This window comes from Limulus polyphemus, unplaced genomic scaffold (genome assembly GCF_000517525.1).
Source record: "Limulus polyphemus unplaced genomic scaffold, Limulus_polyphemus-2.1.2 Scaffold1913, whole genome shotgun sequence".
Taxonomy (NCBI): domain Eukaryota; kingdom Metazoa; phylum Arthropoda; class Merostomata; order Xiphosura; family Limulidae; genus Limulus; species Limulus polyphemus.
In genome coordinates this window covers 125,123-138,227 of record NW_013667523.1, presented here as the reverse complement: position 1 = coordinate 138,227, position 13,105 = coordinate 125,123, and the positions used below count along the sequence as shown (strand labels likewise).

The 13,105-nt window shown below is 34.4% G+C and overlaps 1 protein-coding gene across 1 annotated transcript in view; it reads left to right on the top strand.

Annotated features, from left to right (window-relative positions):
• The first annotated feature begins 1,077 nt into the window (after positions 1-1,077).
• The window catches only part of LOC106465338 (AF4/FMR2 family member 4-like), a 136,537-nt gene continuing 124,509 nt past the window's right edge, over positions 1,078-13,105 (top strand). Inside the window, exons 1-2 of the mRNA XM_022393201.1 lie at positions 1,078-1,257; positions 9,460-10,158. Coding sequence (XP_022248909.1) covers positions 1,078-1,257; positions 9,460-10,158 — 879 coding nt within the window. The remainder of the gene's footprint in view (positions 1,258-9,459; positions 10,159-13,105) is intronic.

Here is a 13,105-nt window from a genome sequence, read left to right as displayed (position 1 = left end):
TTGAATTTCTTCAAATACGTTTAGTATGTAAGTAGTGTGAAACTCTGTTATTGATCAGATTTAATACAACTCAATCTATTATTTTGCTTGCTGGCCACGTGTAGTGGAAAAATAACGAGTATTTTAGTGAAATCACGTCAAAAGCCTTTGAATTTCTTCAAATAGTTTAGTATGTAAGTAGAGATTATTGTTTACTTTGATATTTACGTTTAACCTATGGTTTCCAAAACGTAATCGACTAAATTCTTAAAGCTACTTAACCATTCCGTTAACTTTGGTCATTTTTCAGTAAAAATTAATCACTGAATCTTTCAACTAAATGTTGATTAATTTCATTAAGTAGTTCAGTAAACGTACATGTAAATAGGGATTAGGGTTTACTTGGACGTTACTGTTTAACTATAGTTTCTAAAAGTTAATTGCGTTTTCGTTTAAAAAAAAAAGATGAAAGTTAACTAAACATATTTAACTTGATTATATTTACTAATCACCATTATGTTATTTCCTGACTCTTGTTTGATTGCTCCAGTGTGTTTTTTTTTGATTGTATCAGAGAACCATCGAAGTGCAGTCAAGTGCCCTTTCTTTAGTCCGTTTTAATGGAAGAACTCTTTTTTTAAGTTAGAACACATTCACCATCTAAACTAACGGAATCCCAACCTATAGAATAGATCGATCCTTACTTCATGATTATACAAAGTAGGTATTTACATGCTAGAGAAATAAAACTACCAGGGAAAAATAAATACAGATGGTAAATTATATGATTATCATTTGGCGCTAAAATGAGAAAGATTTATCAAGTTTTGAACGAGATGTTATTGTTGAGGCTTAATGGACAGGCGCTTCAATTGCAAGGATGGTCTAGATGACGTGTATATCAAAAAACCATTGTCTCAGGAGTCTATACTGTGATGGTTATCAGAACCAATAATCTTATCTAATCAGGGAAACCGAGCTATGAAACAGGGATAAGAGGGAAATATCGAGAGTTGTTCGGGCTAACAGACGTTCATCTGTGTGTGTGAACTGACTGATAACTTTGAAAATGGTTCAGGAACATTCATGTCCGTTAGAATGATGCTGCATGATATTAACCATTCCAAGAATGTGCCCCCAGGGCCCTTATGTAAAGTACTTTGTATGTGCCAACAATCGGAAGAAACTCTCCAATTGTGTCTAGATCATCGTGATTGGACTGTTGACCAATGGAAATGTGTGATGTCGTCAGATGAACCACATTATTCTGCAGTGATGGTAGGTTTAGAATGTGTAGACAACTCAATAAAGTTATGGAGCCATCATGCATAGTCATTACTGAATAAGGTTCTGCGGGGCTCATTTATATGTTTCTCAGAATGGCCATATCTCGGCTCTGGATATTTGAATAGCCTGGTTGATTAGGTACACCCCACAATGATATACTTTTTCCAAACGGAGATGGTTACTTCCAAGAGGATAATGCCATTAGCCGTAGTAGAGATAAAATCATTCGTGATTGGTCCTCTGAGCATGATATGGACTTCCTACATCTACTCGGGTGTCTTATCTCAATACTATCGAAAATCCATTGAACATTTAAGGACGAGATGTCGGAAGGAATAGTCCATTACTGTTAACTCTTATGTCGGAATGGTTAAAGATTGGAGCAGCTACCTTCTAAACTAGTGAAGTCAATACAACATCATATACAGGATGTCATCAAAGCACAAGATGGCACAGCACATTATAGGTTGGTGTTTCTAATATATATATGTGATAACGAAAGTTCATGCATAGTGTACGAAAATTACCAATTGTAATAATACATTAATACCAACTAAACGCGCTTCTGTTCCATAAAATCATTGTTTTCTTTGGTGATGCTAATCGATATCCGACATATTGTACAAATGTCATATACCTTATCGGGTACTGTCTTTTGTTAATTAAGGTAACGATGTAGTGGTAGCCATTTCGGTGATCAAGTTGTATTTTCTACAACTGTTATAATCCTACACTAAAATGCAGTGTTGCATTGGTTATGAACGATAGAGCTAGGACTAACACATGGTTAATAACTGATGCTACATTATAAGATAAACCTTTAGTCTGAGACTGATGGTTTTTATTACTTTCTACTATTTTACCAAAATTTGTTCATAACATTTCGAAACAAAATGTTCATATTCATAGATAGTAAAGCTCACAGTAAGTTTCGTGTATGGCAGTTTGCCAAAACAAAAGATTTGAAGACATTTTTCGTTTGGTTCTAACTTTTTAAAAGCTGTATCTTAATAATAGTAATTTTCTGTTAATATTTCCTGAAGTAGACTACGTATTAATTACTTGGAACGAAAACTAAGTTGACCTAGCTAATAAAGCCATATTTTTAACGAAACGAAGCCAGATTCTGAAGCAGAAAAGCCTCGGAAACCTGGTTATGTTCCTGAGGTTACACAATATTTCTTTATACAGGTAATATATTGCCCAAGAAATATCTAAAGAACCAGGAATAAATTGATAATCTTTTTTATCCTTCTTATTCCGATATCCAACGTTCGTAATATAGTTATTCTGTGAGAGAGAGAGAGAAGATATTGGCATTGTTAATCAAGATACTTAAGGCCATGAGATTCAAAACGCAAATTTTACAAAATAAGGGGAAGTATAAGATACGTATAACTGCCCTACTTATGAGCCCTTCAGAACGGGTGAACTAGGTAGTATTGTAGATATATCTGTTTAACTTCAGAGACTTTAATTATCGAAAACGATAGGGTAGTTAGTGGTATCATTAAAACATCATTTGCCTAGTTTTCTTTTTCAGTTTTTTTTATAAGCTTGTGCTGCAACCTTGCATCACATGGATTGTTAAAGTGTAAACACTTAGTAGGAGTGACACCACAAATAGGGCTTTCTAGGCCTTGAGAACAAACCGGTTAGAAGTTGTTGTAATATAAATCAAACAATGGTGTTTATAGGAGCCTAATGTACACGGTAATTTGTTGTCAGAAATATGAACATGACGTAAAGTTTTATAACAGATGAAAATGTGTGTTAACGATACAACAGAAAGACTATATAATATTTGATTGCTCCGGAATTGTTTACCAAAGCACTGTTTATCAATTACAAAAGAAAAAAAGTTTCTGTATATCTTAAGTGTAAATATACGTACATACATTGTGGCCCCCAAAATGTACGAACATTTCGAATGCTCGCATGACTATAGTAAATGAATCTAGAAGCAAGCAACATATCATTATTAATATTAACTGTACATGCACTGCTGAATCATTGATTGAGATGCTTAAACTAGGCTCTACCAGCATATAAACAATCATGACGTCAATTCTGATTGGATGGAGAGCATTTATATGTTGCTTGAATTCGTCAGTGGTTTTGGGTTTATTTTTAGGACATTCTCCAATATTATTTGAAATACAAATAAAACTTTTAGAATCGATTCACATCAGTTGCACAACTTAAAGGATGGGTACATTTTTTGGGGCCACTCTGTATATATAGAAAGGAATCTATTGTTACCACATCTTGCTTGATTTTACAGTTTTCTTTGGTAAAGGTAAATAAAACATTACCACATCTTGCTTGATTTTTACAGTTTTCTTTGGTAAAGGTAACTAAAACGTTACCACATCTTGCTTGATTTTTACAGTTTTCTTTGGTAAAGGTAACTAAAACGTTACCACATTTTGCTTGATTTTTACAGTTTTCTTTGGTAAAGGTAACTAAAACGTTGAAAACTGTAAAAATCAAGCAAGATGTGGTTTTGGTAAAGGTAACTGAAACTCAGTATGTCTTAGTAACCGAAACAGTACAGACTGTTCACCTGGAGGGACAACGGTAAGTTTGCGAAATAATAACACCAAATCCGGGGTTCATTCCCTGCGGTGGACATAGCAGATAGCCAGTGGTTTTACTTCAAGACAAAGCAACAATTACAGACCGTCTTAGTTTGTCCTTCAGCAATACAGCGAATAAACAGTTAATGCTGCCCCGGCATGGTCGGATGGTTAGGGTGCTCGACTCCCAATCTGTGGGTCGCGGGTTCGAATCCCCGTCCCACCAAACATGCTCGCCCTTCCAGCTGTGGGGGCGTTATAATGTCACGGTCAATCCCACTATTCTTATATAAGCTTGTAAGATTGACTCACTATTTAATGGCTATTTATATAGGGATTTTTTTTATGATTTTTAGCATTGCCATCCCCACATCACATTTAATATTTGCCAAAAAAAAATTGTAATACTTTAAAAATGATTATTTATTGAGTATGCATACACTTTAGTAGTTACAGTAGGTGAAGAGTTTATATAATGTACTTGTTTACTCCAGCGATTCACCCCTAGATGTCTGGATGTTTACTGGAAGTGCACTCGTGACCATCATACACAAATCAAAACCATGAGACTTCTGTTGAATGTGCATCAGTAGTTTCAGCCACTTGTGGGTGACCTTGATGCCATGTGTCACTTTCTTTAACGCAGATAAGCATTAGTGATAAATTTGAATACAGTGTTCAGTGCTGGTTGCAAAAAAAAGAAGATCGGTAAAGTTTCACATCGTAGAAAAGGCTTTTTCAGTTGATTCTTGTTTCTAACGTTAAGCTAAGATAGTGGTTTGTGTAGCTTGATTTTTGTTGTTGGAAAAGGCAAAATTGGCAAGTTGACATTTGGAAGGGAGGTCGAACACAAGAAACTGCTACCCACTGAGATACTCTTAAACGAACAGAGGGGCTGACTGCCAAAGTTATAACTCCCCCAAAGCTGAAACTGCAGGGAGGTGGGTGTTCAAAGACATATCGCGGTTCGAACTTAAAATTCGCGGCCTTGCATTATAATCGCTACAGGCCACGCCTGTCCGGACACAGTATTAAAGCACCGTGTTGTTCAATGAATGTTGCTGATCAGTAGCTATAAATTAGGGATGGTTACAACTGGAACCTGGTAAGGTCAAAGACCTTTACATGTTGCACAGAGTGCTGTTCAGGTTTAAAATACCAATCCGCACAATGCCGTTATTTTACACTTAATGTTCACGTGCTATGACTCTTGTATCAACACAATTACTACAAGCTAGTAAAGCAAAATGAGTATTAGCATTTGCTGGTTTTGGATTGATAAGTTTTATTACCTGGATATACTATCCAAGGTGTAATCATTTTCATCAACTGACAGATGACACCATTCTTTCTTGTATGTAATAGTTCTTGTCTTAATTACTGTATTTTGGCACTTGTGTATAAAGTTAAAATCATAACTAATATTCAACGTTAAAACTGGCACACAATTAAAAACATTTTTTTTACTTTGAATACTATTTACGATTTTAGTTCTTGTCTATTAGTTTTGAAGCCACAATGACGAAACGTTAGCTGAAATTAAGTTTTTATTTTATTATTATTATTATCTGGGGAGTAAAGGTGTTTTTTTTCATTCCAACATTATTACCCAAATATCAAAATTCCTCCAAAATTCTGAAAAACAAAGTTTCCTGTTACTTTTAATTTCTGTCTACATTTTTAACCTTGAATGTCACAACCCATTCATTCATTCATTTATAAGAGCAGTACGAAGAGATTTAGAGCCAGAACAAAAAAAAAAAAGAAGGGTCGTGATTAATTAGCATAAAACGTTTTTTTTTACTAATGTAGTTTGATTAATTTTAATGATCACCTCCAAACTAAAACTAGGTTTATCATTTTCGAAGGATTCATATTTAAACATTTTATTATGTTCTAGATAATCGTCGAACGAGAAAGTATGTTAAAATGTAAACGTTTTTCGCGTTAGAATATGTGAACGCTCATAAGACGAGAGAGAGTACTTAACCAGCCGTACGTGTAACTAGATTAGTAGTTCTTTACGTTTTTTTTTTATCGTTATCGTGTTTCTACACACGCGTATGGATGAAACGTGGTCACAGCCGGTACTAACCAAACCTTGACATCGTAGCAACAGTAGTGATACATCCTGAAATGTTATATCTGGAAATGAGCCGCTAACGAATATTTTAAATAAATCCGTCATTTCGCTAGCATCCATGTTTATTATTAGGGTAAACCACATTTGTTTCATTCGATTTTAATTGTGTTATTTTAAGTTTATTTTTAATGACTTCATGTGTTCCACGGTATCAATAGGATATGTTATATTACGTATGCAAGGAATACAAGCTTTAGAAGGAATTTTGATTTGTAATCAGTGGAACGATTGTGTGCTGGAGAGAAAGGGGGAATTTTTAACCATCTCATTTTGGCTTTTGAAGTTTGGCGTTGTTTTCACATTACTAGTAACGTTTTTGTTTTTAGTTAAAGATGAGACTGTGTTTGTGAGTATGTCAATTTTAAGAAAACTAATTTAAACCTGTTAATGTGTTTCAGACACACAACATCTATTACTCCGTGTTAAGCATTTTTTGTTAAAAACTTTGCTCAATAAAGGAGGGGTGGTTCCATTTTCATTTAAGGTCCGATTTTCAATTGATTTCTTAATTTCTTACATTTTCATTGTCAACAGTTTTATTATAAGAACCATTTAAGCATAAAGCCACGCATTGGAATATCTGTACTCTGCCCACCGTGGAGAATCGAACCTTGAATTTTAGCATGGTAAATCCGTAAATTTACTGCTGACCACCAGGTGACCGTGTTATAGAAGAGTTTTAAGAATAATAAACTTCCAGGTTTTATATTCTTTAAATGTTAACTTATATGTTAACAATTTAACAGTAACTAGAAAAAATACTGCTTTTAAAAACACTTAAATATCTTTTAATTACGAAACAACTATTCGACAGAAAATCACATTACTAGGGTGAGGTAAAACGATGATAAAACTGAATTCTAATTTGTTATTGTACCGTTTCTTCCAGAAAAATAATGTGGAAGACTAAATGTGCATTATAAATCGTATTTTTACTTCGAACTAATTCAAAGGATAGAAATTTAAATTAAGTGAAATTAACTCGTCAATATAACGGAATGTGCAAGCATATGAACTAGGTATTGTTCACTGTTTCAAAAGGGCCTGGCATGGCCAGGTGGTTAGGTCGCTCGACTCGCAATTTGGGTCACGGGTTCGAATCCCCGTCATACCAAACCTGCTCGCCTTTTCAGCCGCGGGGGCGTTATAATGTTACGGTCAATCCCACTATTCGTTGGTAAAAGAGTAGCCCAAGAGTTGGCGGTGGGTGGTGATGACTAGCTGCCTTCCCTCTGGTCTTACACTGCTAAGTTAGGAAAGTCTAGCGCAGATAGCCCTCGTGTAGCTTTGCGCGAAATCCATAACAAACCAAACTGTTTCAAAAATATTTTAATAATAGTCAAAACACGTATCAGCCACCTTACTAAGAAAACTTGGTTCTAAAGGAATACCTACCATGTGCTTAAATCGGGCCTTAACAAATATTTTCAGATCTAGGATATAGAAAAGTTATGGAATATACGAGTCGGTTCTGTGGTTATGCTACGAGACATAGTTTTACACTAAAAAGAAAGGGTTCAGAATTAAATGTTATTATATAACGTGTATTAAAGCTAAACTTGATCATGTACAATTATTAAAATAGTAGACTAAATAACTAAAATTCACGTGGATTCTTGCAATGAATGAAATAAAAAGAAAAATTCAGCGATATTGATAGGCCAACCAGGTTGTTAACAATTGAATAGCTCTAACCTGCTCGTCACTACAACACTGTAGAACGACAAGCAAAGGCCTTTTGGTGTGCCTAACCTAACTTCACTACTGTTTGTACTACAAAATGGGGGCTATTTATATTTATTTACAATCACAGCATCGAGTGCATGCTAACGAGCACATGATAACAACCACTTGATAGTATTGCCCGAGCTAACTGTTTTTGGCCCAGTACGAGTCTAAACTCGCCCACTGATTGGTTGAATTGAGAGGAAGAAGAAAAACAAAATGGCGCGAAATTAGTAATGTGTTTTACAACCACAGCGATTCATTCCTGAAAAACAAAACATAAAAAAAAAAAAACAACGAAGTGTTGAATCCACCATTAAAATCCTAGAAACAAAGTTCGATTTCGGACTCAAAGGACACGAAAATAGTCCCGGACTTTCAAGAGTCCAGAAGTGTTCTAGATTCAGGTTCTATTTAGCACATTCCTACGCACGATTAAACGATCTAATTTGTAATCACTCTGGCTCCCGGAATTTGTCGAGGCCTGGCATAAATGTTTCATTAAAATAAGTTATTATAAATATAAACGTTATATAAACTTACAATGGTGTTCAGTGAAACCCCAAACATATATTTTCATTTAAGAAATTTATCAATTAAAAATTTAAAGACAGTACAGTGAATCTATTTCATTATATAACCCTAAAAATCGAGTTTCTATTCCCGTAATTGGTACGTCACAGATTATGTAGCCTTGTGCTTACAAGGAACCAAACGAAAAATTTCGCCATGTAAAATTGTAAAATCGTTTAAAAAACACAGTCGAATCAAAATAATTTCAAGTAGTTACATCAGAACTAGTAATGATATTTTTCAATATACTTAAATATTTTAGCTGTATTAATATTATGAATTAGAATCCGTTCATACAAGTTTTCTTATAAATCCAAAATTACAATCCGTTTTACCAATCGGGTTAACGTTGTTTTTTTTATTTATTTATTTATTTTGTTTTAAATGTATCAAATGGAATACTTAACTTATAAATAGACAGATATAATACATTTATGTAATGTGTCAGTAAGACTCGGGGATCGGGGTTTTCCCCCGGTTATTTTCACGTGTATTTCTTTATAGTCCTCCGGTAGGTCACCGTAAGGTTACGGACTTAAACGCTAAAATCCAGGGCTCGATTCCCCGCGGTGGACATTGCACAGATAGCCCAGTGTGTATTTTTGCACTAAGAGAAAACATTAGTTTTTATTATAAATATTACAGCTTTTTAAATAGTAAATATTTTTTAGAAACAATGCTTACCGTTATTTTTAATATGCGATGTTGGAGAGGACACTTGTATTACCAACGTGCTCTAAATATTAGAATCTCTAGCTCTAAGTACTAATTTCTGCTATCTGGGTTTGTGACACATTCAGTATACCAGCGCTGGATAGGTTATCTTTAAGCAGCTGAATTCGCCTCAGCTAGCGTATCTCAGGGTGTTTTGCTCCATGTACTTTTAAAAATTCACTATATAGATGAATACAAATAGCCTATCTCGAATAAGCATATTTTATGACAGATGGAAATTGATAAAATAGCTAATTCAGTTTTCAATAAAACTTAGCGTTTTCAGTAAGCTATTTGTATATTCTTTGTTTAGAATTATTGGATTTTTTTTATTTCTTTCTGTATGTACACTTTCATCAATCCTTGTATAGGAATATGTTTGAAGTATTATATTGTTCAGTATAAGGAAAAATTCAGCTTTCAGGCTTTTTATTTAATGTTTATATTTTACAATTTTAGATTGATCCTAATAAAGAAGATGAAACGTCCCGTCGTGTCAAGCAAACTTTGGGAGATTTTACTCACGTTCAGCAGTATCTTACACAAGATCCTAAACATCTGATTGGGATATCTCTAACAGCAGCCGCGCTCTCCTCTCAGCTTTGTCCCACTCCTGATACCAGTAGCAATTTTGGAGGATCTAACAACAATCAGCAGCATGCTAATTCTCCTAAAGTACACACGTGTAATAGCAACGATTCAGCAACAGTGTCTTCGTCTGTGACATCGACTGCTGGTAGCCAATTTGTTGTAAAAAAAGAAATCCAACATCCTAAAAAAACACAAATATCTAATGGCCAATATAAAGATGATCCGACTGTCGGTTGCCAGAAGTCGCCGGTTACGGGTGAACAAGTTAAAGAAGTTACTGTGAAAAAACCTCAACTTGTACTTTCACAGTGTGTAACCAGCGATTTACAACCGAAATTAATAACGGTTCCAAGGATCGAGAAAGAGTTAGAAAGTATGGTGGTCAGTAATAAGGAAGCAGTCTATGATTCGCAGCCCGTGTCTGTTAAAGCAGGAGACGAACAATTACACGAGAAAACCAACAATCCCTTCCATGAAACTTTTAATCGAAATGGTAGTATACACTTAGCAAATCAAAATAAGTCCAGTAGAGACGATGGAATTCTTAGAAAGGTCAACGTCCAACAGGTGAGTAAGATGCACTTTAGTGAGTATCTGCTATTGTATGATCCAGTCGCGCTTTTCTTGTCGTGTCCTTTGTTAGTTATCTGTTTCATTTACGATCATGAGATTTAATCTGTGAATCATATACTACAAGTAGTTTTGTTTAGCATAGCTAGTTGTTTCAGTTTGGAGATTATGGTGAGAACCTTGAAGGGCTTTATACCTAACATAATAATTATTTAATATTATAATCCTCGATAGTAATCATATAATGTGCGCCCTTTCCCTTGGGGCACAGCGATAACTCTATGGATTTATAACGCTAGAAAATGGGTTTAGATACCCATGGTGGGCACAACATAGGTATACCGTTGTGTAGTTTTTTTGTTTAACCACAAACAATAACCATATAAAAAGTTTAACTGAAGCTATCCAGTTGTTAAGGGGCCACTTTTCCCCCGGTGAAAATTATCCGTGGATGTTTGTAACAGAGCCATTTTTGGTCCAACAATTATCCGTGGATGTTTGTAACGGAGCCATTTTTGGTCCAACCAGCTTAAAATATTATTACTTATTTGGAACTATTATTCGACTTAAACTTAACAAAATTCTTTTATCGCCTTTAAATATCAGTACATGCGCACTTAACAATTAGCATTCCAACTTAATAGAATTTATTTTTAAAATATCGTCAAGTCAGATCCAAGACGTAAATTTATTTTTAAAATATCGTCAAGTCAGATCCAAGACGTTAATTTATTTTTAAAATATCGCCAAGTCAGATCCAAGATGTTAATGTATTTTTAAAATATCGTCAAGTCAGATCCAAGATGTAAATTTATTTTTAAAATATCGTCAAGTCAGATCCAAGACGTTAATGTATTTTTAAAATGTCGCCAAGTCAGATCCAAGACGTAATTTATTTTTAAAATATCGCCAAGTCAGATCCAAGACGTTAATTTATTTTTAAAATATCGCCAAGTCAGATCCAAGACGTTAATGTATTTTTAAAATATCGCCAAGTCAGATCCAAGATGTTAATTTATTTTTAAAATATCGCCAAGTCAGATCCAAGACGTTAATGTATTTTTAAAATATCGCCAAGTCAGATCCAAGATGTTAATTTAGTTTTGGAAGAAAGAACAGAATTTTAGACACTTCAAGGCTTCTTAGTGATTGTGATAAAATCTATATTTAAGCTGGTACCTAAATTGCGTTGAAAAATTCTCTTTTCGATCATAAAGATTATTTTCCGTATAGAATCTTGTTTGTTTGTTTTTTGAAGATTATGGTGAACCATTATATATCATTTCCTGCTTATATTAGGATCGCCACTAATGCATGTATGTATATCCAATAATCGACGCTTGCTTATATTTTTAAAACCATTAGAATGTCGCAAAAAAATGTAAAATCCGAAACTGTTTGCCATAAACTTCGTTACAGTTTATAATTTGAAAACATCTATTGCAGCAAATATGTTAAGTATTTTAAAGAATCTCCACTTTTTGCTCTTGTAAATATACGAATATTTACAAGACAAATTTCAAATACAAGGGAAGTAATTAGTTAGGTTGATCAAGTTTACAAAGTGATTCAGTACCTTTCGAAGGACTTTAGTTTCCTGTATGGCGACAAATACGAAAGGGAAGTAATTAGTTAGGTTGATCAAGTTTACAAAGTGATTCAGTACCTTTCGAAGGACTTTAGTTTCCTGTATGGCGACAAATACGAAAGGGAAGTAATTAGTTAGGTTGATCAAGTTTACAAAGTGATTCAGTACCTTTCGAAGGACTTTAGTTTCCTGTATGGCGACAAATACGAATAATTTGGACTTTTTTTTTTTTTTTACGAAGATTTATTTATGCAAATCTATATATCAAGGGTGTAACACCCATATAACTAAAATAGTAATATGTACGTGCGTGTGAAGCTTTTTAAAATCCATTAAACTACGCAAAAATAAAATTGGGAGTAGGGAAGTACGGAGGACTTCACCATGTGCGTGAGGTAGGGATGAGTTTATATAATACTGCATTGTAAAGGGAAATGTATCTGGGGAATGGATCTTTCATCCCTCAGAGTCCCATTTCAGATATCGGGGGTTTATGTGTTAATGTTTTGTGGGTTTTGAGTTTTAATACTTGCCCCTAGTACCCGGGTTTTGAAAGCGTAATTAGATATGATGTTTCTTACAAAATAAGTAGATTGGTTTGTCATTTTTGATCAGATCATTAGATTCAAAGTGTCTTTTGTATTGGAGGTGTTTGGTGGGTATCACAAGTTGTAGAATACGGTTAACTCACTTAGGGTTAACCTCGCAGTCATGGAGACGCCCCACACGGCTATCAGATTCATTCATAACTCAATGTGCCTTTACATTTTATTAACTTTGTTCATTAAAATACAAAATGCCACAACATAAAAAAATGTACGCGAAGCACGCCTTTTCCCCGAGTAATAATTATATTAATACGATCAACAAGGCGTAACATCTCGTTTACGTAGCATAATATTGCAAAAAGCTCATATTTTAGTTGAATATATCATCTCCCATTTTATTGGATGCGTGCTTTAAGATGGCCCGAACAACATCATAAACATCATTATGAATTATAAAGTGTCTAGATATTAATGTATTAAAGATGTCCGCACTAATGGACAGACAGACGAATGAATACACGAACTGACAGGGCGTTACGTAATGTGTGCGGAAGTACAAAAATGCACAAAAAAGGTGGATCATCTAGCTAATTTGATCAGTTTATAATTCTACAAGCAAAAGTACCCGTCCCCAGTGACGGGAAAATTTTATATTAATATATCAATTTAAATTATTTCGTGGACGTTGAGCATTTTAGTCGTGCTCAACAATAACATACGGTAAATCTACACAAACGAAAAATCAAGGAATCCATCTTAATTGAACAAAACAACCCTACTCTAAACCAACACCCCGGGGTGCCAAGAT